General features: G+C 42.7%; 1 protein-coding gene across 3 annotated transcripts in view; it reads left to right on the top strand.

Annotated features, from left to right (window-relative positions):
* Positions 1 to 338: 338 nt before the first annotated feature.
* PRR5L (proline rich 5 like) overlaps positions 339 to 23,642 on the top strand; it is a 41,140-nt gene continuing 17,836 nt past the window's right edge. The window contains exons 1-4 of one of the 3 annotated variants that reach the window (XM_021555121.2): positions 339 to 541; positions 13,494 to 13,852; positions 15,219 to 15,299; positions 18,671 to 18,719. In XM_021555121.2, the coding sequence (XP_021410796.1) occupies positions 13,683 to 13,852; positions 15,219 to 15,299; positions 18,671 to 18,719 (300 nt within the window). In that variant the 5' untranslated portion in view covers positions 339 to 541; positions 13,494 to 13,682. Of the gene's footprint in view, positions 542 to 593; positions 746 to 12,403; positions 13,853 to 15,218; positions 15,300 to 18,670; positions 18,720 to 23,642 lie in introns of those variants that run through there. The other 2 variants (XM_021555119.2, XM_021555120.2) reach the window with 2 other exon arrangements.

The following is a 23,642-nucleotide window of genomic DNA, read 5'->3' as shown; positions in this document are numbered from 1 at the left end:
CCTTCCCCCGTGCTGCACGACCCGTTGTCTGGCTGGGTGCGCCCCGAGCCGCGCCAGCGAGAAGCCGCCGCAGGTCCAGCATCTCCCGGCCGAGCCGGCGAGACCCGGGACCGGCAGCGCCCCGCGGGACCCGGGCCGGCCGCCCTTCCCCGGCAGGGGCCTCCCGAGCTCCTCCATCCTTTCCATTCCCTTTCTTTCGCTTGAGGTCAGAAGAATTTAAACTTCCTGACTCCGACGGGACGGGAACCCGCAGGCGGAGCGGGCTGGGAGCCGGGGAAGGCAGGCGCGGCTGGCCCCGCTCCGCCCGGCCCGGCCCGGCCCGGCCCGGCCGGCTCTTGTCTCGGCGGGGAGGAGCCAGCCCGGGGCAGGCTGTAGCAGCAAGGGCTGGCCGGCCGCCAGGAAGTGTAAAATCCTGGCCGGTGGGTGGCAAATTTCGCCAGATCGCGGCGAGGAGGCAGCGCGTCCGTCCGTCCGTCCGTGCGTGCGTGCGGCGGGCGCGGAGCGGCAGCCCCGCGGCCCCGCGGCCCCGCAGCCGGCCCGGGTGAGTGCGAGCCGCGACCTCGGCCGGCCCCGCTCGGCCGGGGGCTCGGGCAGCCCGGGCCGGCACGGCGGGCCGGCGGCGATGCCGCTGGCGGCGCCGAGGGGATGTGATCTGTACCGGGGGGCGGCTGCGGAAGGGAGCGGGCCGGGCCGGCTCCCCGCGCTCCGCGGTGCCTCTGGAGCGCAGTGCGGGCGTGAGACCTGGGTAAGTTCTCCATTTAAAAATATTAAAAATAGACCCTCCGGCTCCATAGCGCTGCCGAGTGAGTCATTTCCAAACTAAATGTCTCGGTCTAACCCTTCCCCCCAGGAGATGCAATAATTCTGAAACCGGGGCGGAGGGAAAGAGATTCTTCTCCCGTTTCTCTCTATATAAATTGAATTAGCACGTAGAGGAGACAAAAGCCATAAGAGTAGTTGGCCACCTGTTTAACAAAGTGAAGCGTAGCTCCATCCCTTTCTTTATTCCCTTGTACCTCTCCCATGCTGTCGCCGCCCATCTTTCCCCAACGTGCAGTCGGAACCTCTCTGTCCTAGGAATATTTACAGTGCTTTCCAATTTCCTGGGCATAATCGAGTTTCCACTTCCTTCCACTGCCAAACACATTCACTGCCACCGTCTTCTCCGTGGGACATCAGCCACAGCCACACGTCATTCCAGCAGTCTCCCCGGTCAATGCAGCTCCTGGCTGTCTATGCTGAAAAGAGTGGTCCAAAGCACAGCTCTTTTTTTCCACCTTTTCCAGTCATATGATGATTTGTTCATGTAAGTGAGCTGTCTTGACTAGAGGGATACTTCATTTGTCAAAAACAAGTGCTGAGCATATTTATAGGCAATGCTGCAATTTTGTGGTGTGAAAGACCTCGGTTATGCAGAACTCTGTACCTGGATCAGCGTGCAAGACCTGTTTACATCTTGCATATAGCGCTCTTTGTGTGTGTGTGTGTGTGTGTGTGTGTGTGTGCATATTTCATGTATATACCCATAGATCATATTTCATGGTGAGGCAGCGTGCACAAAACACAGGAACTGATACATAATTTACGTATTTCTTTTTCTTAAACAGTCCAACTGTGCAGTAGCCCCTGACAGTATTCCTCTAAATCAGAGGAGTGGTCTACTAATGAACTGACTTTCCTGAAAGCCCCCTAGCTGCAAGTAAAATCCTCTCCTCTTACCTGTGTGAAGAACTTCGTTAGCAAAAATTTTGGCATCAAAAAATGACCTATAGTTGAAAATCTGTGCAGTAAATTATGTCAGCTGTTTTACAGCCATGACGAGGATGTTAGATTTGAGAACATGATCTGTGGTAGCAACCCAAAACTTAATGGCCTGTCTGTGTAGGTAAGTGAAGAATTGTATTGTAAAAGACTGGCATTCTTTTTTTGCTGCTTAGATTAAACTTCTCCTATTAGAGCTATGTGTACTTTTTACAGCCAAGAGAGACCATTGTGATTGATTGACCTGTCACACAGAGTGAAGAGTGCTAAGAAATTCCTGCAGAAGGCATGCAATTTTTCTTTTAGCTGTAACATAGAAGAAATTCATGAACTTAGGGGTGCTACCAAAAAATGAAAAGGTTATTCTCTTTTGTTCCAAAACACAAGAAAAAGTGGACTTCAAATCCTAAGTAAATGCAAATTTCACAGTAATCTAGGCTGAGGTATGCTCTTGGTGCACAATTCATTATCATTCAGAATGGCATTCTTGCTGAGATACAACATCTGAGGGAGCAAAGTTCTTGGGCTTGGGTCAAAAAACATGTGCATTATGATGATGTTAGGAAGAAACTTTTCCAGAGGTGGTTCATTCTTGGTTGTCTGTGAGGGGGATGTCCTAAATCTCTGGCTGAAGTAGCTGTCATGTCAGATATGGGATGTTGCACTGGGCTCTGCACACATGGCAGTGACAAGGGTGGGCAGGGAAGTCCAAGTGCACTCAGGCCCTTTTTGGGAGTCTTTTTTGATATGTCAGCTTAATAGTAATATCTCCTTTTGGCAGTTTTACAGTACAGTTAAGGTGACAGTTTTGCATTGGTCTTCCGCCTTCAAGGTAAAACTCTTTGTAATAATTTCATGCAGTGTGTTTATGGGTTGTCTGATATCACCTGAAACTCTGATAAGACTTTCAACGTTCGCTTTCAAAGTTCAGCTGGAACACAGGTAGTGTTTACTGAGTCCTTACTCCCTCTTGGAAGAATTTCAATTCCTTAAATTTCCAGCAACCAATGACAGAATAGGTGAGATATTTAACTTTTTCTTTGATGTATCTTTCATTCCTATGGTAAGCGTGGAGGAACTTGCATGTATCAGCATGTATCAGCAAGGATTTAAAAGTAGCACACAGATAAGTACTAGAATTTTATCCTTTTTGTAACTCATATTCAGCGAGTTCAGTTTTCATGTGACTTTTTTAGGCAACTGTAGTATTTGTGGATTTTTTTGCCCATAATGTCTGGCCTTTTATACTCATTGTTTCTGCTGATGTGAGTTCAAGCATAAATATATACTGACTAAATATGTGCTGGGTTCCAGGGCCTATTCAGTAGGGCATAACAGCCTGTTTTTACTGCACAAGTTGTGTTTTAGTGCAGCTCAGAAGATGGACTGAGGATTTTAGCAAAACCCCATTTACACTACAGCTGGCTGAGGATGGGCTGTGATGTATAAGCAGCTACTTAACTGCCATGTTTTGTAGCCCCAGGGTTGAAAATGTAGGGCATATTTAGATTTTTAATAACAACAACAGGAATGTGAAAACAAAAATCAAAGAAAAAGGAATAAGAATGAAGTGCAAGAAAGCACAAAAAACAATAGATTGTCATTCTAATTGCAGTACAGATAGTTCTTAAATAATTTTGGTTGCTGACTTACTGTTTGATTTTGATAAAGTATATCTTGCATGCTGTCTGATAAACATTCCTAGAAAATTAAACACGTCATTACCTTTAGACTGATAATGACCTTTTTGCTTCTGAAATGACATTTTTCTCTCACTCCATGCTTTTGCTTGGCATTCAATCATAGAAATATAGAATGTTTTGGATAAGAAGGGACCTTAAAGATCATCTAGTTCCAAGCCTCAGGCATGGGCAAAGACACCTTCCAGTAGACCAGGTTGCTCAGAGCACTATGCAACCTGGCCTTGAACAATTCCAGTTTCTCTAGGCAACCTGTTCAGTGTTTCATCACCCTCACAGTACAAAGTTTCTTCCTAATGTCTAATCTAAACCTATTTTCTTTAAAGCCATTCCCTCTTCACCTATCACTGCATGCCCTTGAACACAGCTTCTCTCCAGCTCTCTTGTAAGGCCCCCTTTAAGTTCTGGAAAGTGCTCTAGGTCTCCCTGAAGCTGTCTCTTCCCCAGGCAGAACACCCCCAACTCTCCCACCCTGGTATTCCCTCCACTCCTCTGATCATCTTCATGGCCCTCCTCTGGACTCCTTCCAATAGGTCCATGTCCTTATTGTGCTGGGGGCTCCAGAGCTGGATGCAGCACTCCAGGTGGGGTCTCAGGAGAACAGAGTGGAGGGGGAGAATCAGCCCCATTAACCTGCTGGCCACACTGCTTTGGGTGCAGCCCAGGACATGGTTGTCTTTCTGAGCTGCAACTGCACATTGCTGGGTCCTGTCAAGCTGCCTGTTCACCAGCACCCCCAAGTCCTTCTCTTCAGGGCTGCTCTTAATCTATTCTTGGCCCAGCCTGTATTTGTACCTGGGATTGCTTTGACCCAAGTGCAGAGCTCTGCACTTTGCCTTGTTAGCTTCATGTTCAGGCCCACAAACCTGTCTAGGTCCCCCTGGATGGCATCCCTTCCCTCCAGTGTGTTGATTGCACCACACAGCTTGGTGTCATCAGTGAACTTGCTGAGGATGTGCTCAGTGCCACTGTCCTTGTCACTAACAAAGATGTTATATGGTGCCTATCCCAGAAATGACCACTGCTCTCCACTTGGATAAGGAGCCATTCACTGTAACTCCTTGTGTGACCACCTTTAAGAAAGCAAACTGTGGCTTGTCTGTTCCTCTCTTGTGAATTCCTTTAGGAATTTGTCTAAAAGGTCAACTGGTCTAAATGGTCAAAGTTTCTCTGATATTTGTGAAAATATTTTTAGAGCCCATGCTGAAGGGACGGTTCTTTGTGGGTGTTATCACTTCCCACATGGGTGAAATTCAGAAGGGAAAACAATGCTAAGTTACTTTCTGGGTAAGAAAACATATTTGTCAACTCAGTCCAAAGACCTTTTCTACAGAAAGAGTTTGATAGCTTACTCATACTTGTGTCATTCAAGTGATACATTCTTGGGCTGTTTTTCTCTGGTAGGGGTACATTTATTAGGGCATCTGTTGAATGTAGGAATACTGCCAGTGGACAGAAATAACTCAGTGTATTTCATATTCTTTGTTTTCATGTGTGTTCCCATTTAGCTGTATTTCTTGAAAATCACTGCTAATCAAGTGAATTTAAGACTGATAGGTCTGGTAACAACAAGAGCTACAGACCTGGAGGCCTGAGATCCCTGGAGTACTGCTTTGCTATTAAATCAGCTGTGGTTTTTCCAGTGTTATCTGCTTGAATAAAGCCTTGCTATAGAATTGGAGACAAAGCAGTGGTGATTTTACATCTGCTAAGTGTTGGTGGGTGAAACTCAAAAAACAGATGCAGGTAAGTTTGGTACTATGGATTACGATACCACCACACTGATCCATTTTGAAAGGATGGTTGCTGCACCTGTTATGGATGCAACTCTATGGAATGCCTAAAATATCCTAAAGCTTTCAGTTAATCAGAAAATGGGGATAGATCTTATTTTCTCCCCTTCATATCTATTCCTCCTCTCTATTGGATTGGTTTTTTATTGTACCAAAAAGGTGAGTGTGTTTTTTCATTCTCAAACCACTCCATCAGTTTTATTTTTCTGAGCCTGTGTGACATTTTTGCTTTTTACCTTTTATAGCTGGGTTTTGGTATGGTAATTGCTTATTGGGGGATACAATTTATTTCAACCAGATTAAATAATCTGCTCGTGCATCTAATTTAAATTTGTCTCTACCATCATTCTGGTCAGGTAAGGGATTATAATGAGCTCTTCTCTTATTCTCACCCAGGCACATCAGAGTGTTTTGCAACCATATAATGTCTTTCAATAGCGATAAAAATTTTCTCCATTTTTTTGAATGATGTGAGTTCTAGGAATTAAAAATTTTGTTCGAAATAACATAGAACATCCATGGTGGAAAACAAAATAACTTTTTTGTCTTAGATGCTGTTCCTATATAAGAAGATATTTATTTATCTATGTGTTCTTTACTATGAGAGGATCTCTTTAGTTCACACTGAACTGGTTTGCTCTGTGTTATTATTGATTTCTTACATTTTTAAATGAGTAGTTGTACTATCATGTATATAGATGTGAAGTAGCAGTCTTACTTTGAACTGGCTGTAAACTCCAAGGGGTCTCTCAGCTACAGAGAAGGTTCTCAGACCATGGTGGGATATACACAAAGGTTTTTTCCCCTCTTTGTATATTTAGTCTCACTCCTAAGCAGAGTTTCACTTTGAGTTTCAGGTTTATCTCAGAAACTCAGAGCACAGCTGAGTGGATACCACTGAATTTCTTTATAAATGGTTCTGTTATCAAAGTCAAGTTAGATCTGTTTGTGAAGCTGTTTGAGATGTGTGGTGAATAAAGGCATGATGTGGGTCAAACTGGAAGAGGGAATATGCAAAAGATGGGGATGGAAAACAGGGATGCTTTTGTCCCTGTTGTGTAGATGGGTGTGTACTAGGAAGATAAGGAAGGTGAGATCTTGTTTTGGGTAGCCAGTGTTTTGTGGAAGTAAAATTGTTGATTGTATGATTGCATACCAGAGTGTGAGCTTTGTATCAAGAGGGCTGTTTTTCCCTATTCTATTGATGTCACTTTGATAGCAAATTTAAGCTCAATATTTAAAGTCTATCCATTTTAATTACAGATATGTGAAGCCAGTAGATCACCTCAGGACTATTTATGGGACATCAAGTTACTACCTTTGTGGTGTTTAAGCAGGAAAAAAAAAAGACACCTTTTGGTATTGAATTAGCTTAGGAGGGGGGAGGTAAGGAGAGGTAGATCATATTGATCCCTTTCTCTCCAGCCCTGTCAAATAATTTGAGAAGTTCATTAAAACCGCTTAGAGGGATATTTTTGTTTGATGAATAGGACGATGGCTTGCAAGGTTGAAGACCAGGCTAAGTCACTTCACTGGCTTAGCAACTTTTATTTCCTCAGCCAGAAAATTGAGCTAATTATTTTTACTCTTATTAGTATGCCTCCAAGAACGCTTGATGAAAGGAGTGATTTGCAGGACTGAGTGGCCCATCTGCCTGGGGCTGAGCCTCCCTGGGATCCCTCAGGGCTTTCCCATGGTGCAGGGCAGGGTGGGCAGGCTGCAGACCTGGGGCAGGCAGAGGGCAGCCCTGGCAGCAGCTGGCAGTGCATGGGGTGGCAGGAGGTGAGTGATGGGGTTGCAGGTAATGGGCTTTGGCTGGCTGAAGTCCTGCATTCCCCAGCTGGCATGAACCTGCACGATGAGCTTGGGGAATTGTCTTGTGTTCCCCCATGGAACAGCACCTAGGGCACAGCACTTCATTTGGCTGTGCCCAGTGGAAGTGGAGCATTGTCCTGCTTCCATGTGGATCCTGCCTTTGTGCTGAGGAGCAGGGGCATGGCCCCTGAGCCTGCCTATGGTGTATGATCCCTCATCACAGCCTCACTACAGTTTCCCATTGCAAAATTTCTGAGATGATTTTTGGGATTCAGAAACGAATGCTATTAATGTATGGGTGGAAGAAGCTGTCTTTTAAAGCTTGTGACTTGAATCAATCCTACTGATAAGACTGAAAGACCTGAAGGCTGGTCTTGCACTCTTCCACTTACCTTCCTGAACTGGGAATGTCTCCTGCAGTGCTCCTGGTGCTGGCATGAGCACACCTAGGGATAAACTTTTCCTTATGGGAGGAGTTGCTCACAAGACAAAGTGTCACCACTTTTCCATGCTGCTTTAGGAATTGATTTAAACCATATTAAGATCAATATTTAGTTCAGTTCATGTTGTTTTTATGCGTTGTAGATTAAGCACTAAACTTTAATGGGTCAGATAGCCAAAGGTGTGAAGGCATGGAAGGATGAGAGTGTAGGAAGGAGAATGCCTTGAAATTGGACCCTAGACTGCTTAAACAATTTTGAAACTCTTGCTTTCAATAGCTTCTGAGGTGTATCTAAGACACAGCTTCTGATCATTGTTGACCAAAAATAACCTCTGTTAGTTATTGAGTGAATCTCAATTTTATCATCTTCTCTCCTGAAAAGTAGGGGAGATGATGATCAAACCTTGTTTCATTTTAAGAAACTGAGCAATTGGGAGCTATAAGAGGAACAAGACTCCAAGTTACAGGTTGTGAGCTGCTTTTCCACTTCTCAGTGGGCTGCATAGCAGGTAAATGAGGGATTTTTGTCAGAAGTAGTGTTTTCATATCTTGTCAGTTGAACTCTCATCAAGGGTTTTGCCAATCACATACTTCGTTAAAGATTTATTGGGCTGGAAGAAGAATGAGTTAACAAGAATCTGGTTAGCTCTGTGCATACTTTTTGTGTGTGAGGCAGGATGGGACTGCTCATTAAGCATTGGAGGCTTAGTACAGTGGGGCATTTTTCTAAAGATTACACTTCTTCTACACTCAAAATGATTACAAAATACTCAGGTGCATGTTGCAGTGTCCAATTTGTATATTTTATGGTCACAGGTCATCAGTGCCACAATTGCATGAAGCATATAAAAGACAAATATAAGCAAGTGTATATTTTTCTTCATTAAGGGGCTATTTTTAACACTAAAAATAATTAAATGGCAAAACATCAGTTATGTCAGGATAACCCATCATTCTCTGTTGCTCTGTTTCATTCTCCACTATTTCTTTCCTTCCTGTTTTAAAGTTACTTTTGGACTTGTGGCTTTTTGGCCTGAATTTGTTGTGAAGTAATGTTGATGAAAGTTTTCTTCTAAGAAGCAAAAACAGTTGTAGGTTTTTCTTCCATGTCATTTCTGTTAGCAGCTGTTAGAGTTTTGCAGAGAAGACATCAGAGGAATTTTAAAAAGTCTGTTCTGTTAAATCTCAGTTACCATGGGCCTTTTGTTTGTTTGGCCCCAGATTATAATGAAGATTCATAATTTGGAGACCTTGCTGCCAATTTTCAATTTGGGTTATTCTTTCTTTAGTAGAGAGAGATGTTGAAGTAGGGGTGGCTCCTGATCATGCTTTTCTTCCAGACAGTCAGATGTATTGTGGTCTGTTGGGAGGGAAAGGCCGATTCATGAAATCATTTTATAATGATTTCTCTGTTGTTTTTCATGGCTAACAGAAAACAAATAATAAAAGTTTCCTAGCTTCATGACTGTAATGTTTTTATAAATGTCTGTATCTATGTGTGCTGGAAAAGGATTTGTCTTGATGCTCAATTATTTTCTTTGAAGATTCATATTAATCCTAAAAGTGTTTACTCAGATGTGATGAATTACGCGTGGATGAAATTACATTTTTGTGAGATTGACTCATGGTCCTGCTGTGCTGCCTCAGTTGGGGACATTGACTTTCCTCTTTGCAGAGTTAGCTCCCCTGAAGACCTGAGTTTTACACAGATGACAAATCATCCTTGTTAGAGGTCTAGAGAGTTTTGGTAGCTGGACTTCAAGATGATAATTGGAGATAAGGAAAACAAAAGGACCAGGGGGTAGGACATCTGGAAGAGAAGGGAGAGCAGTACCTATCTCTCTGACTTAGTCGTGACAAGTGCCTTGCCAAAAAAGGTGTGCAGGGTCACTAAGCAAGATGTGGGGAATGTTTTAGGATATATCAGCTGGCAAACAGTTTGAAATCCCCTGATGCCATGTAAAACATTATCCCAGCAGCTGAACCACATGGCAGTGAAAAATTATCTGGTGTGGCTGTCACTGCACTTCAGTCTCTGACTCTTAATATCTTTTAGAATTGATGGAGAGAATGTTGTTTGGTTCCTGGAACATGCTGCATCCTGGTGTCTTCCATCATTCTGTGTTAAAGGGGAAAAGTAACTGCTTCTCTGTAAAGCTTTTTCAAGTTCTGTGATTGCTAATAGGATTGTGATTATTAGAAGTTAAATTTTATTTTGTAGCCTTCTGAACAACTTTAAACCTGGCAAGAGGAAACTACAGATGTGAAGGAGTTTATACTGAAAGCCTCTAGGAGAACAGTGTCTGTTTCTGAACATTTCTGCATAATTCTGTGAAAGTTTTCACAGCAAGATGAAAATTGTCCCTTGCTCAGCATTTTGCTAAATGCTGTTTGTTCCCAATAGCCTGAATACCATGAGGGCTTCTTACTAACCTATAACTATGTTAATGCCTTTCTTGCCACAGGGGTAGCTTCTCCCAGTAAAAAGCCAAAAAATTGCACACTGCAGAATGCACACCACAGATATTGCCAAGAAACTGCTGCTGCAGCTTCCCTGTGAAAATTAAGCATTATTTACATGGCTTCCTTGCTTTGGGGAAAACTTTCAGTGGAAGCTAGTTGCTGTGAAAGGAAAATCTGGTGCGATGGAAGTGTTTGATTTGGTTCTGGTGCTTTGCTGTACCTTCAGGTAGGTGCACAGGATCTGCAGAGTACACATTACAGAAGTCAGTTTTTTAGTAAAAGATCTGTTACTTTGAGCTTTATGGAACTCTGAAAACAGTTTAAATGGGCTGTGGGCATGGGGAGAGAATGGTCTTTCTCACAGGCTGGCATTTCCAGTTCTGGTAACATGCGGGTCACTTATGCTTGGATACCATTTAGGGTTAGGCTGCCTTCACTGTAAGAGTTTGATGTTCCTGCCATTTAATAGTTCCTGGGTTTAGATAAGATAGGAGAGATTTGTGTCTCTGAGTCCTGAAGAAATGAGACTGTGGTCAGGTCCTAAAGCTGAAGATCTTGCTTTAAATTCCTAATGAGATTCTAAAGTAAGGTTGACTTGACAGTAGCATACATTGCAGGCTGGGTTGGGGAAGGAAGAGGGGTGTCTTATCTGCTTTTTCCAGGCAAAGCTTGTTTTTATCCCCTGGTGACTTTTAACAGAGATTAAAGAAAACAGCATGTATGTTTCAATGAGCCTAAGCACATTCCCTAGGTAAGAAGTGCTCAGGAAATTCATTCTGGAGCCCATTATAATGCCATGGTTCTGCTGTATGGAATGAATTTTGTAAATCCATAGCCCAAGCTCAGAAGAGACTTTCCTGGTTGTGGTGTTTTACTGTTTGCACAGAACAGGCCAAAGAATTTCCTACCCATACTTAAATTTATATATGTTAAGGCACAGATGTTGTTATATTGTTTTACATTTCTGAATTTATGTTTTCCCCTTGCAACTTAATATAATTCAAATGAATATGAATGCACCCTATAAAATAATTTCATTGTTGGGGAGAAAGGTGCTTGCATGCCTTTGTGGCACCTGGAGTAGTGGTAGGAGGAGGCTTGTGGGTTAGCACATCTTAACCACTTCTTTCTAGCCCTGCTAAGTGCCTGCTAGAAATAATACTTATATTGCATTTTATACCTCTGAAAGTGAAAGGTGTCTCTGCCTGTGGCAGGGGGGCTGGAACCAGATGGTCTCTAAGGTCTCTTCAAACCCAAATAATTTTGTGTTTCTATGTGTAAAGATTGTTAAGTGAGAAATTTTACATTGCTGCTGGGAGAAGTGAGCTGTCACTCAGCTCCTCATGCTGTCAGCTTTGGAACTTTTAGACAAACACTGGCACAAGCTCTTGTTTTGCAACAGAAGCAGCCTCTATACTTGGGCTTTGCCTTGTGGCCACCCTTTGGTCTGCTATGAAAAGAACCTGTCTCAGCTCTCCAAGGTGCTGTAGCTTTTTCCTCTGGTGATTCTCACGTGGTTACAGTTGTCAATGGAGAAATTGCTGGCAGATTGAAAATGTGTGAGCAATGTCAGATGAACTGGTCCTGCAAAATGCACACAAAAGATCCTGCTGATGTGTTTGTACTAGTTTACATTTAATCTTAATGTCAGAAAGTTATGATCTTGTTTTTATTTTAATTGTAACAGAGCAGCCAAACAATCAACAGATTGCTGCCCTTTCAAGCAACAACAGTTAAGGCTAAGCTTATGTCACAAAAGACTGTCTGGGCTTTGTCATCTCTGAAGACAGTCAGGAGTTGCCTAAAGGCAGGAAAAAGTTGCACTTGTAGCCTTGTTCCAGTTCCACAGAGATCTCTGCAAACTGTACTTAGCTTGTGAGGGTACAACAACCATATTTATTTCCTGACTAGCACCAAGAATGATAGTACTGTGTGTTTCAGTGTCTAAAAAGTGGAGTGTTTTTCTCCATTAACTTCCTCATTGGCAGGGCACGTGGTGTCCATGGCACAGCAAGGGCCTTCCAAAGGCTTCATGGTGATTGATCAGAATCTGCCAAGGCTGTGCAGAATTGGGGTAACAAAGTGAGCTCAGCATGAAATGGGGCTGGCTAGGTGAGGAGAAAGCTGTTTTCTTACATGTAAGAGTTAATTATAGTTTGGGCAGTGGAAAGATTTTCACGGGGCTGAACACCAGACAAATTAGTGCAGACACATAGCATTGTTTTTGTCTGACCATCTCTCTTTTCACCTTGTGCTGAAGATGTAGTAGAAAAGACATGTTGCTTTACATCTTTCATGTGCAGTTCAGTTACACAACTTTTTTGTTTGTTTCTTTTCTCCTCTGCTCTCCTGTGTCCCACATCTCATTCTCAAAACTGCCAACTGCATCTATTCCTTGTATTCTTCTAAAGTGGGAGGATTTCAAAGTACAGAAGCTTTGCCAGAGTTTTTTTGTGGCTTTTATTCAAGCTCACTTCTTCTATTTCTGTGGTTTACTTGGGGCTACATAGTCATCTACATGGAGATGATGATCAGAGTGGAAAATACGGGCATTTCGTAACTGGCCTAGCAATTACTTCTCATGCTGTAGAAAAACCAGAAACATAAAAGCCCTGCTCATGCTCAAAATATCTGGATGTTCGAACTCTTTTGAAGAAGCTCCTTATTATATTCTTTTTGTAGTGAACTGATAGCAAGTGGGTTTATTCCCTTGCACAACACTTCTCAAAAAAAAAAAAGTACTGTGTTAATCTATTCATCTTTTTTTTCCATTGTTCATATTTTGTACCTCTCTAGTTGGAATTGTTTTCTCTTTCTCCAGTTACTACTGTTTTATATACAAACTGAGTGGCTAACTCTATTTAAAGGTATTTGTAAGGGCCTCTGACAGAAGAGTTGAGGCATCTCTGTTCTTGCATCTCTGCTAATTGAAGTCAGAGATGTGTCAATCACATTTCTCTCCCTCTCAGGATTTTTCATAGAGGTGCACAGAAAGAAATGAAAGAGAAAACAATTTCTATTTCTGCTCCTTGTTTTTTCTATGTGGAATGTGTTTAGAGAATTGTTTACCTGGAGTGAGTGCTTGATTAGATTCTGGTGAGGAATGTTTGAGCCTGATGGCCAATCCAATCCACCTGTGGCTGGACTCTTGAGAGAGGGTCACGAGTTGAGTTAAAGTTAGAGATAGGGTCAGAGAAAATAATATGTAGTTTTAGTATCCTCCTTTTATATAGTATATTGTATTTTAACATAGTTATAATAAAGAAATAATTCAGCCTTCTGAATTGAGTCAGACATAATAATTTCTTCCCATTGGGTTCGCCTGCATTTACAATAAGAGAGATCATGCTTGCATTTCTGACTGCTCTGTTGGGTCATTGTTTAAGGGGCAAGATGAGAAATGGGGCTGTTGAAGAACTCTGGAATTCCAGAGTCTTCCCAAAGCTGCTGTGAATGGCACAGGGTGTTTTCATCCCTCCCTTCTCTTCCTTACTCTTTTCCTTTCTCTTTGCGTTGCAGGACTGCTTCAGTTCCTTCGTCATGCAGCACATGCCACAACCCGACGGGACGGGGAATCGCTAGTCCAGGGCTGACTCTGGTTTTTACTGAGCCCTTGGGCTTGAAGACTCATGGACATTGCTGAGACTGATGCTTAAACCTTCGAGAGAAGAGCCTTTCTGATGGTTCTGCTCCCCTCCACCTGACCCTATGAAAGGAGGGTTCACCATAGCTGTGTCCTTTGCGCTGCAGTTCCACAAGATGGGCTCGTTCAGGAGGCCTCGGCCTCGCTTCATGAGCTCCCCTGTGCTCAGTGATCTGCCCCGCTTCCAGGCAGCCCGGCAGGCCATGCAGCTCAGCTCCAACTCTGCCTGGAACAGGTCAGCAGGACCCCCTGGCTGCACTCCTGCCCACAGCAGCTCCCAATGAGGGCCACGTGTATAAAACATATCCCTCGTGTTTCATTACCCTTGTGTTTCACACCATCTCTGCTCATCTGTTTATAAGCATGCACGAATTTTTGGCATGTCCAGGCTTTGCAGGCATTGAAAGCATCTCTGGAGTGGAAAGATTTAGACCTACTAGTGCTCGGTTGGTTTTGGCCAATGTTTTTCAGCCATAATCTCTTGAGAAACAGAATTATTTTTTGTTAACAGTTGCATTTTTAAGCGCCATTTAGGAAAACACATTCATAGTACTGTAATAAATGGCAGTGTATTAATTCACAAAGGCATGTATTTGCATATTATGAAGCTTTTATCACAGTCAAGTTCCTCTGACAACTACTAAGCTTGTGGCTTCAACCAGCATTTCCTATTGATAGCTAAATCTTGTCCGCTGTGTGTGTCATGCAGCAATGGCAACTGGAAAAACAATGTGAAAAGTAAAGGGTGAGATGTCCTGCGTCTTGATGTGATGCAATAGTCTGCTGCCACCTTCCCTCCTGCCACATGGCTCCAGCTCTGCACTCTGCAGAATGTTCTTGCTTGCTGACCTAGCTCAGTTTACCAATGTCACACAAAAGTAGCCTGGCAAAAACATTGCAGTTTTGTGCCATGATAGTGAGCTGAGGTCTGTGAAGCATGCAGATGCCATAACTGGCCCACAGAAGGGAATGTCTATTTAGGGAATGACACATGTCCTTGTTAGACATGTCAACCTTTAGACCTGCTAAACCTTCTTGTCTCTTGTCACTTTATGACTTCCTCTGTGCTGGTGAGAGAATTTGAAAATACTCCAAGAGCATCTTACAAGCATTAACAGGGCTTAAACTCAGATCTGAGGTGATGGCTGGCTGCAGAACATCTTCCAGCATGGCCAGGGTTTTGCCAGATGCTGCAGAGTGGGTAGTTTATGGTAGGATCACTGGATAATGCAGCATGATGTGTTTAGCAGATATTACAAAAAAAAATCTATGTTTCCTCATAGCAACTAGCCTACAGCATGCAGCAAAAAAGCCCCAAACTGCTGTGTTCAAGACACATCCGGCACCAGGAGTATCCCTATGACAACTTTCCCTTGCTTACCCCAGGCAGAATTTGAAGTTGGTTCTACTCTGTCTCCCAGGGGAGATGTAGGTAATTAAGAGTAACAATTTCAAGGTGAGAAGGAGTGGAACTAGTTAAGGGCAATTAACTTCACCTGGTTGTAATCTCATTGCTTTTGGTGCCTTGCTCATGTTGTGCTCTGTGGTAAATCACGCTGTTATTCATGGATGTTGTCCTGTCTTATTTCTTTTTTTGGCAGCGTACAAACAGCAGTGATAAATGTGTTCAAAGGGGGAGGCTTGCAGAACAATGAACTTTACACCCTCAATGAAAATATCAGGTAGGTTGCTAAAATGCATGAAAATGGACTTTTGTTGCTGCTTGTTTGGTATTTGCTGGGATCTGTTGCCTTCAGAACCACAGTTCAAAGATATTGGTGGGAGGAGAAGGGATGAAAGCAAATTTAGGCACAGCTTTGGGGTTTCTGGCTAAATTACTTCTTTCTTGCTATTGAGTGACATGAATGGCACAGGGTATTTGGATAACTTTTCTTCAACTTATGTAGCTTTGATAAGGATGGGTTGTGTATTGGCTAGGATTGTAAGGCTTTTGTTCCTTTCTAGGAGCTGTGCCTATTTTGGATATGTTTTATACATAATAATATTGACATCTCTTTTCTGAAACCAAGCTTCTCAGAACTGTGGACTGTTTAAAGCAAACCACAGCATTTCGTTTAAAAGCTTAATCTTCACATGATAATTTTAGAGCAAAACCTGAAAATATGAACGGTAAAGATAAAAATACTAAAAACCTAGCTAACATTTTTGTCACTGATGCTAGTGATAGTTAGAAGTATCATTTTCTTTTAAAAGCAGGTTTCATGATTATCTGTGGTTTCATTCTGATTAGTTGGAAACTTTGATTAGCAATAGATAGGACTGTAGAGTAGATAAAGAACTATTTATTCTTGCCTTGGTTCCAAGTGCTGCTGAGAGGAGTGTTGTCAGAGCTAATGGTCTAGGTTCCTCCTTCTCTTTTTACCACTGCATCCATATTAATTCATCAAGAGTGCTGTCACACATGTTGCTTCCTCTTCTTTTATATGGCCTCCTCTCATTCCTATTGCATTTTTTTGAGCTCCAAAAGACTCAAATGGCAATTTGGGCTAAGTATGTGCTAAAGAGCAGTCTAAACTACCCCTTTCCCCACTTTCAAAATAAATGCAGCTATCAGGGCAGGAGACTCTGTCCAATTTGGTCTAGTCCCAAACCCAAAAAGTTTAATATAATTCCTTTTGAGAGTTGAGCAAGGGCAGCATCTTGCACTTTAATGATATTTTAGTGTGTCCAGGTCAGAAGTCTTCAAGTTAGGTTTAAGTACTTGGAGCAGTCTTAATTCTCCATGGGATGAGTATTTGTGGACTTGAAAATAAAAACAGATGTCATAAAGCTTGGGAAATACCTAAAGGCCCAGCTGGTTAGCAGACTTGGGGGTGGCTTTGGGCTTTGTGACTTTCCTGTGGCAGTGGCTACATCCTGCTTTTCGCCTGAAGCAGGAGCTCCTTCCCACCCTTCCAGGGAGGCAGAACTGCTGTGCGGTCTGGGCTTGGCCCCAGAGGCTGGACCATGCTGGTTGCTGAAGTGAATGCAATCTGGTGAAAACCAGGCAAAGAACAGGAAATTCTTTATGAACTGTGTATGCTTTGAGAACAGTGCTGATGGTGGGAGGGGAAATGCCCTTTTCCATATTCATGTACTGCCAGGCTGCACTTGGAAGCACTCACCTTGAATTACATGATTAATGTTCCTACAGGTGCCCTGAGCATTGGTTACATCTCCAAATGTCACTCTTTAAATAGACCATTTCACATCCAAGTAGCTCATTAATACCCATCTAAGGAGCAAAGGACAGGCCTCTGCATGTGTGTCAGGATGAACACCTGCAGCCTCTCACCTATGGCTCTTGATGGAGCTCCCAGCATGGGCTGAGCTCTGTGCACAAGGTGAATCTCTAGCTTGACACTGGAGAAAAGCCAAACCTCTGAGACAACCCTTGTGTGCCATGAAGTTGAGCTGGTGCATTTTCCTTGCCTTGCCTATAGTTGTCCACTCAGCTCCAGGGTTGTGGTTTGCAAATGCAGTAAGAGGTTCTCAGGTTCTGCACAATGCTTCATCATTTGGCAGAGGAAAACATGGGACAGTTTTAAATGAGGGTGATAATGACAGGACCAGAAGATGAGCAGGTGGTAACATTTTGTTCTGGGTTGCTGCCACCTAGTTTTTATCTTGCTGTGATTTGATACATTTCATTAGCTATTTTTTTTTTTACCACTCTGAAAGTCAGTTGTCAGGGCAAGAGGAAATGTAAGAAATGCTTTTGGTAAATGGAATTTCTGTAAGTGGGAAGTGACCTGGCCATCCTTAGGAAGAGACCCCTCTCTTGATTTTTTTCTAAGCCTCTGGTTCCTGGTCTTACCTGCATGAAGCCAAATCCTGCTAGGCTTGTCAGTCAGCTGGTGGAGAGCCTGCTGGATTTGGCTGAAGCCAATGGAAAAGCTTCTGACAAATTGATGCCTAAAGACTTACCTGGTTTATTGATCTCACCGACACAGACATGGGCTTTGATTTGGGTGGGTGAATATAAACACTCAGAGACAGAAAGAGTAAAGGCATGTTGGCATGCAAATAAGTGTAGAAGCATTGTAAAATGGTTAGAGAGGAAGGCTATCAAATTTGACTTTGAGCAGAGATGAGGTAAAGTGGCATAGTTTGGCAGTAAAAATCCAGCCTAAGAACTGGACAGTTGCTGATTCAAATGCTATTTTCAAGCACTCATGACTATACTTCACATTGGTAAAAAGCAAAACTCTTAGAACAGAAAGAAAAAAAATGCACAGTGTTTGGCATTGGAAAGTGTTGGGCAACCTTTAAATTTATGCAGAATTTACTGCTACAGAATTTATTCTCAATTACTGGAAGCTTAATGTGCAAATGCACTGAACTTCCTAACTTGTTTTTCAGTGCTGCCTCTGATGTAAAACAATCCTGATTTTTATATATTTTTTTGAAATATGAATGTGTATTAGAGTTTAAAACTTTTATCACAGCATGATTTAAAAGCCAACAATTTTCATCAGAAATACTTCTTTAGAGTGACTTTTGCCTGCCTGTATGTATTAAAACACCTCTTGTTAAATTTCTAGAATTTATTCCTTGGAAAATACGGCTTCTTTTTTATTGTTTGAAATGTGGTAGTTAAAATGTGGGTGTGGCTTCTGCTTCATTTCTCCTCTCCTTATCCTTACCTTCTACTTCCAAAAGAAAAGGAAGTACAACATTGGGGAGATATGCTGTCTTCAGTGACATGAAAGACATCATTGTTTAAACAGAAAACCAGAAAAAATGGTGGATTTCATTCTAAATAACTACAGCGTTCTGTTCATTCAGGGGGGGTAATTTCTTTTGTTTTGCTTGTTCTAGGTGTATGGTTTATAATTAGAAGACTTCAGAGAAACTGTTTAATTTCTTTAGAATTTGAGAATAGCCTTTGTAAAATACATATGTAACTGTAAGAGAAATCTAACTGTGACCAAAAGCACCCATTCCCATACATTCCTGTATCTTTGGTATGACTGGTAGTAAAGTGCAGATATAGCTGTAAGAAATGACAGCAGTGGCTGCTACTTCATGGCTCCATTCCTTCTGTCTACAGACGGCTCCTGAAGAGTGAACTTGGATCCTTCATCACAGATTACTTTCAGGTATTGCATGACTTGCTTGCTTTATTTTGAGGTTTGCTCCCTTCAGCTTTTTAGTCTATAACAAAATTAGGATCCTTTTTACGCGCGTGTAGCCCACAAGTTTTTCTTTTGTTTTATTGTGGAAGATGATGGATGTACTGAACTTTTTAAATGTGGGCCATATATAGCCCTGGGAGTAATTATTTTTATTGATGTGAGTGCAGAATTAAGGATAATCTTCCTTTGCACTTAAGAAAGGCTGCTAGTAGCATGCCAAGATCAACAAAGAATTCACTTGAAGTTTTTAAAGAAGATGGGATGCCTTTTCTTGAGTGTAGAAAATTCAAAAGGTTTTCTGCAACAGGGGCCAGCAAAGGGAAAGAGGGGAGATAATGACGACTGCTTGGAGGCAGGAGGGGGCAAAGAGAAGGAAGTTTCTATCAGCAGGAAATCAACCTGGGTGCTATTTGCCTTTTAGTCCTGCAAATACAAATGCAGTTTATGAAAAAGGAAAATGTGCAAGATGAAGTAAGACTTGAACAATCACAAATGTGAATACATGTTGCTGTGTTTTATTGTTACTGGCCAGATAGAGGTTCACGTGTAACTGCTCGAGAGTGGGTTGGATGATTTTTAGAAGGCACTGATGTCTTTCAGTGTCTTATTTGTTTAGTTTAATTTGTTGATTAAAAAAACCAAGAAGGGCTGCTGGAATCAAGGGGGTTTTCTTCCCTTTGAGTAAGAGAGAGAAATTTCTGTACTTTCTGAAGCGGCTGATGCTGCTGTGTGCGTGCTAACAGCTTAAAAGAGGAAAAAGAAGACCAGTGTTTTTTCCTATCAGATTACATGATTTATTAGATTACATGACTTTAAAAAATCCCCCTGCTGTGCTATCAAGTGAGAAGAAAACTCCTGCCCCAGGGGTAGTTATGTTTCACTTCCTCAGCCCCTCTCTGCACAAGTTGTTTACTGCGGAGGCAGCTGTTGGCAGTACAAGGCAGGATGTTTCCTAGACCCTGAGTGAGGTGGCAGCCACCAGCACTCACATTTAATTTCTGGAGTATTTTTACTCAGTGTCAAAAGGAGCAACTTGGCATCTGTCAGACATAGCCTGAGGTAAAATTTTTGGTGCAAGCAAGTTGTGAGAGAAACTATGAGATAAAGGCTATTGTTGGAAGTGAGATTTTTCCCTCTGTGAGCTAAGATGCAGACTTATTTCCAATTCTAGACTAACAGCATATGGCCATGATAAGTTACCACTCCCTCCTGAATGTCTTTCCTCAAAACTCCTAGGGCCATGGAGTGGGGAAATACTGTTCTTGTGCCAAAGAATGGCTGACAACATTATTTCATTTGTCTGTGGGTTCTGTTTCACTGCTGATGCCAGCTGAATTATGGCAGTACTGCTGCCACCAAAATGAGCAGAGTTGAATCAAGCTGCTGATTTGGCTGAAAAATAACCTTGAAAGAAAAAACCCAAAGTTTCCAACTACTTCCTTTGACGTGTTGTGGTCATCACCTCTGACATGGGGGAGGTGCTGGGAGTGGGTCACCAGGATGCAGAGTGGAAGTGCATCTTTTTGGCACTGACTTCCTCTGACATCTGTTAAAGCCCACTGAAAGATATTCCAAGAAGCAAGTTTTCTGTCCTCTTGCATTGAAATGGACCTAGTTTTGTGTAGCCAGGCAGTTTTAAATATCCTAGCAGCAATCAGAGCAACTAACTGGATCACGTAATATTTAGATGTGATGAACTGACTTGAATATTTTCTATTTCTTATGCCATGACACTTACAGCTGGAGCCACTAAGAGGAACTTTAAAATCACATTTGTTTTAAGTGTTGGGGAATTTATATTATGTAAATTTTAAACACACATGCACATTTTTTATAAGCATTGAATATTTGAGTATAAATGGAACAGAGCTTTTATAGTAAGACAAAGCTACCTTTGTGATCAACTTGACTTAATTACAAGTCCTTTTCATCAGCACTCGTGCAAATTAACAGTTATTAGCTCCTGAAATTGCTAAAGGAATGTTTAGGAAATGGTTGGAGTTTATGCAGTCTTTTTCTGCTACCAAGTCATCATCATATCAGAGTTAATGAATCTGTGTTGTCTTCAAAAGAGAAATATAATTCCTGTAAGGGCTGCAGTGCAAACTCAGATGTTTCATTCTGAAGGAAAGTTGTGTTTATAAATCTGCCGCTTTAGCAATCCTACTGTATAAATAAACTCCTTGGATTGAAGCCTGAGTGAAAATGCCAGATAGTTGAGACTTGCAGCATTTACTGGAGGTCTACCTTAAAGCAGTGCTTCATGCTCCAGGTTTTTCAGTACTGACTTTGCCCATGAAATGATTTGAGAATTTCCTGAAAAGGGGCATTTGTACCTACCTCTCTGCTCAATAACCCAACAGGGCACCCACCATTTGCTCTCACTGTTGGATTAGTTTGCTGGTGGTCAGCTGAACTGCAATAGGTGGAAATCCTATGACTATGGAAGGTAAGAGGCAGGATTTGGAGGAGCAGGGTGTACCAGGAAGTGGGACTTCTCTGGTGCAGCTGTGTGATTTTTCAGATAAGCTCTCTTCATTTTCCTACTGTCTGGCCCTCATGTTGGTGGAGAAAAAAATTTAAACATAAAATTAGCAAGTGGTGATAAATTGATGCACTATCTGCCCAACTCTGCAACAGCCTGAAACAAAACCTTTGGAAGGGAAGAACTGACTTTTCACTCTGTGTGGGCTTGTTAATCTTGAAACTTGTGGGGGGCAAAATGGAAATGCATTTATGTATATTAATTCCAAACTGTCTCCTCCCAAGGCAGAGAGACCTGATTCCCTTCCCAGGCACTGTAACCTCTCCCAGAACCCATAGGCTGCAAATGCAGAAAGTCAAATGCCCAGAGCTGATGCCTGATGTCCACTCCCCGCACTGGCAGAGCTGGTAGGTGAGGAATGGCAAGTGGACTGTGTTTCCTCATCTAATCCAATGAGATCTTTGATGTCTCAAAACCAGAGGCAAGCTGTTACATAATTTCCAGCCTGCTGCAGTGGAGAGCCACCGGAGGTGGCAAGTCCTGACTCAGAATTAGCTGCAGCTTTCTGTTTGTGCACCGAGCTGCAGCGTGCGAGAGCACGCATTGCTGAGGTGTCAGGCAGAGTCCAAGCAGCAAGATGACAATAAATAGCTGAAAAGTAAGCGGTGTCGGCAATGAGGCGAGCCTGGGTCCAAACCAGAGCTGATTTTATCTTCTGCCTTTGAAGCAGTCAGTAGTGGTGCTGGTGAACCTTCCTGTGGTCAGAGTTCCTCTCGCTGTAGGCTCCCCAGTTGTGCAAGTTGGCTGCGGTGACAGGGGGAAACCTGCTCTCCTCCCTCTCTTGTGGCACCATGAAGCTTTTGTTTAGGTCCCCACTGCATGTTTTCCTGGAACTCCAGCCTGGAGAGATGACTCCAGCATCTCTCATGATGTTTGCTCACTCCTTTGAAAGGCTGCTTTGTAAAGCCTAGCTAACAGCATGTGGCTGCTTAGCCAAAGAGAAAAATACAGGGTATGTGATGCATCCTTTCTTGATGCCAGGTTTTTGTCTACCTGTTTCACAGCAAGCAAGGAAATAATTGTGTAGGCCATTGCAGTGATGGTTACTGCTGGATACAGGCAGCACCAGCTTCTCTCTGGCCAAGTGCTGTCTTGTGCATGCTGTCAGGGGCTGCAGCAGCTCGGCTGCTGCACAAGGAACAGAGTTCACACTTGTGTGATTTGCAGAGCTCAGCTCTGTGCCTGCAATACTCTTTTGGGTCAAGCTGCTCTTTATTATTGTATTTGTCTTCTCATAGGCTGGGAACCTCTGTTCATGCAGGTCGGCTAATTATTTCTACTTCATCTGCCCCTTTCCAGAGCAGCTTTCATGGAGCAGCTCCAGAGGCTCCATAGCAACTGCCCAGATTTGTGATCATGGATGGAGTCCCCTGGCAGCTCAGCACTGCTGTCAAGCAGAGGACCTAGTCCTGGGTGGCAGCAGGGACACCTCCTTTCAGACCCTGCTCTCGTGGAGTCTCTAGATGTGTGCGAATCCTTCCCAAGGGAGCCAGGTTGCTCCCACTCAAACCATGGTCAGGGTGCCATGGCTGGCTGAGCAGGATCCCCCCTGGAGCAGTGACAGTCAGGGGCCCTGACTGTGGGATTTTCCCAGAGCTGCTGCCTGGTCTAGATTGTAGCAGTGCTGCCTACTTGGTCTGCTCTCCTTCTTACTCTCCCTGCCTCACTTTCATCTCTTCAAGTGGGCTTTCTCTTTTATCTGTTATGAACATAACCGCCTATAGGAAGAGTCATTTTAGGATGTGATTTCATATTTATCTTGCAGTTTCTCCTCTATGTGGGATCGAAGTGATCTCTCTACTTCTGTCAGTATTTCCCCTCTTGTTAAAAAAAAAAAGGATGGGGGTGGGAGGGTGCTCTAGATATGAGATGCTGCAGCTCACACAAATTTGTGTTTTGTGAAACACTGCCAAGAATTAGGTAGGTGTTTGTGTGCAGCTGGCAATGACTTTGTAGAAAGTACTTGCCAAGTAAGTTTGAGTGATGCTTTTTTCCTCAAATTAACATCAGATTATCCACAAAGCGATGGCTATGTGCTTGTAGAGCCTGTAGAAGTGTGGTTTAGCAATAGAGCACAAAGCCTCAGCTGACTATAAAAGGAGCGGCATTTAAGAAATGCTGTAGTGTTCTGTAGAATTCTTTTTCTTTTTGCACCCAGCAAAATGAGGTTAATTATTTTGAGTATGTTCTGGATCAGCGTACTTGTGTTTCAAGCTTATGATGTTTGATGAACTCATTAATTTGGATTTGAAGGTGGCTTTTAAAAGGCATGCTGGCCATGTTTGGCTTGAAGGCATGAAGGGAAGAATCTATCCATAATTAAATGGATACTTGTGTAAACC

Source organism: Lonchura striata, chromosome 6 (assembly GCF_046129695.1).
Source record: "Lonchura striata isolate bLonStr1 chromosome 6, bLonStr1.mat, whole genome shotgun sequence".
In the NCBI taxonomy this organism is placed as follows: domain Eukaryota; kingdom Metazoa; phylum Chordata; class Aves; order Passeriformes; family Estrildidae; genus Lonchura; species Lonchura striata.
This window is presented reverse-complemented; position numbering and strand designations above follow the sequence as displayed.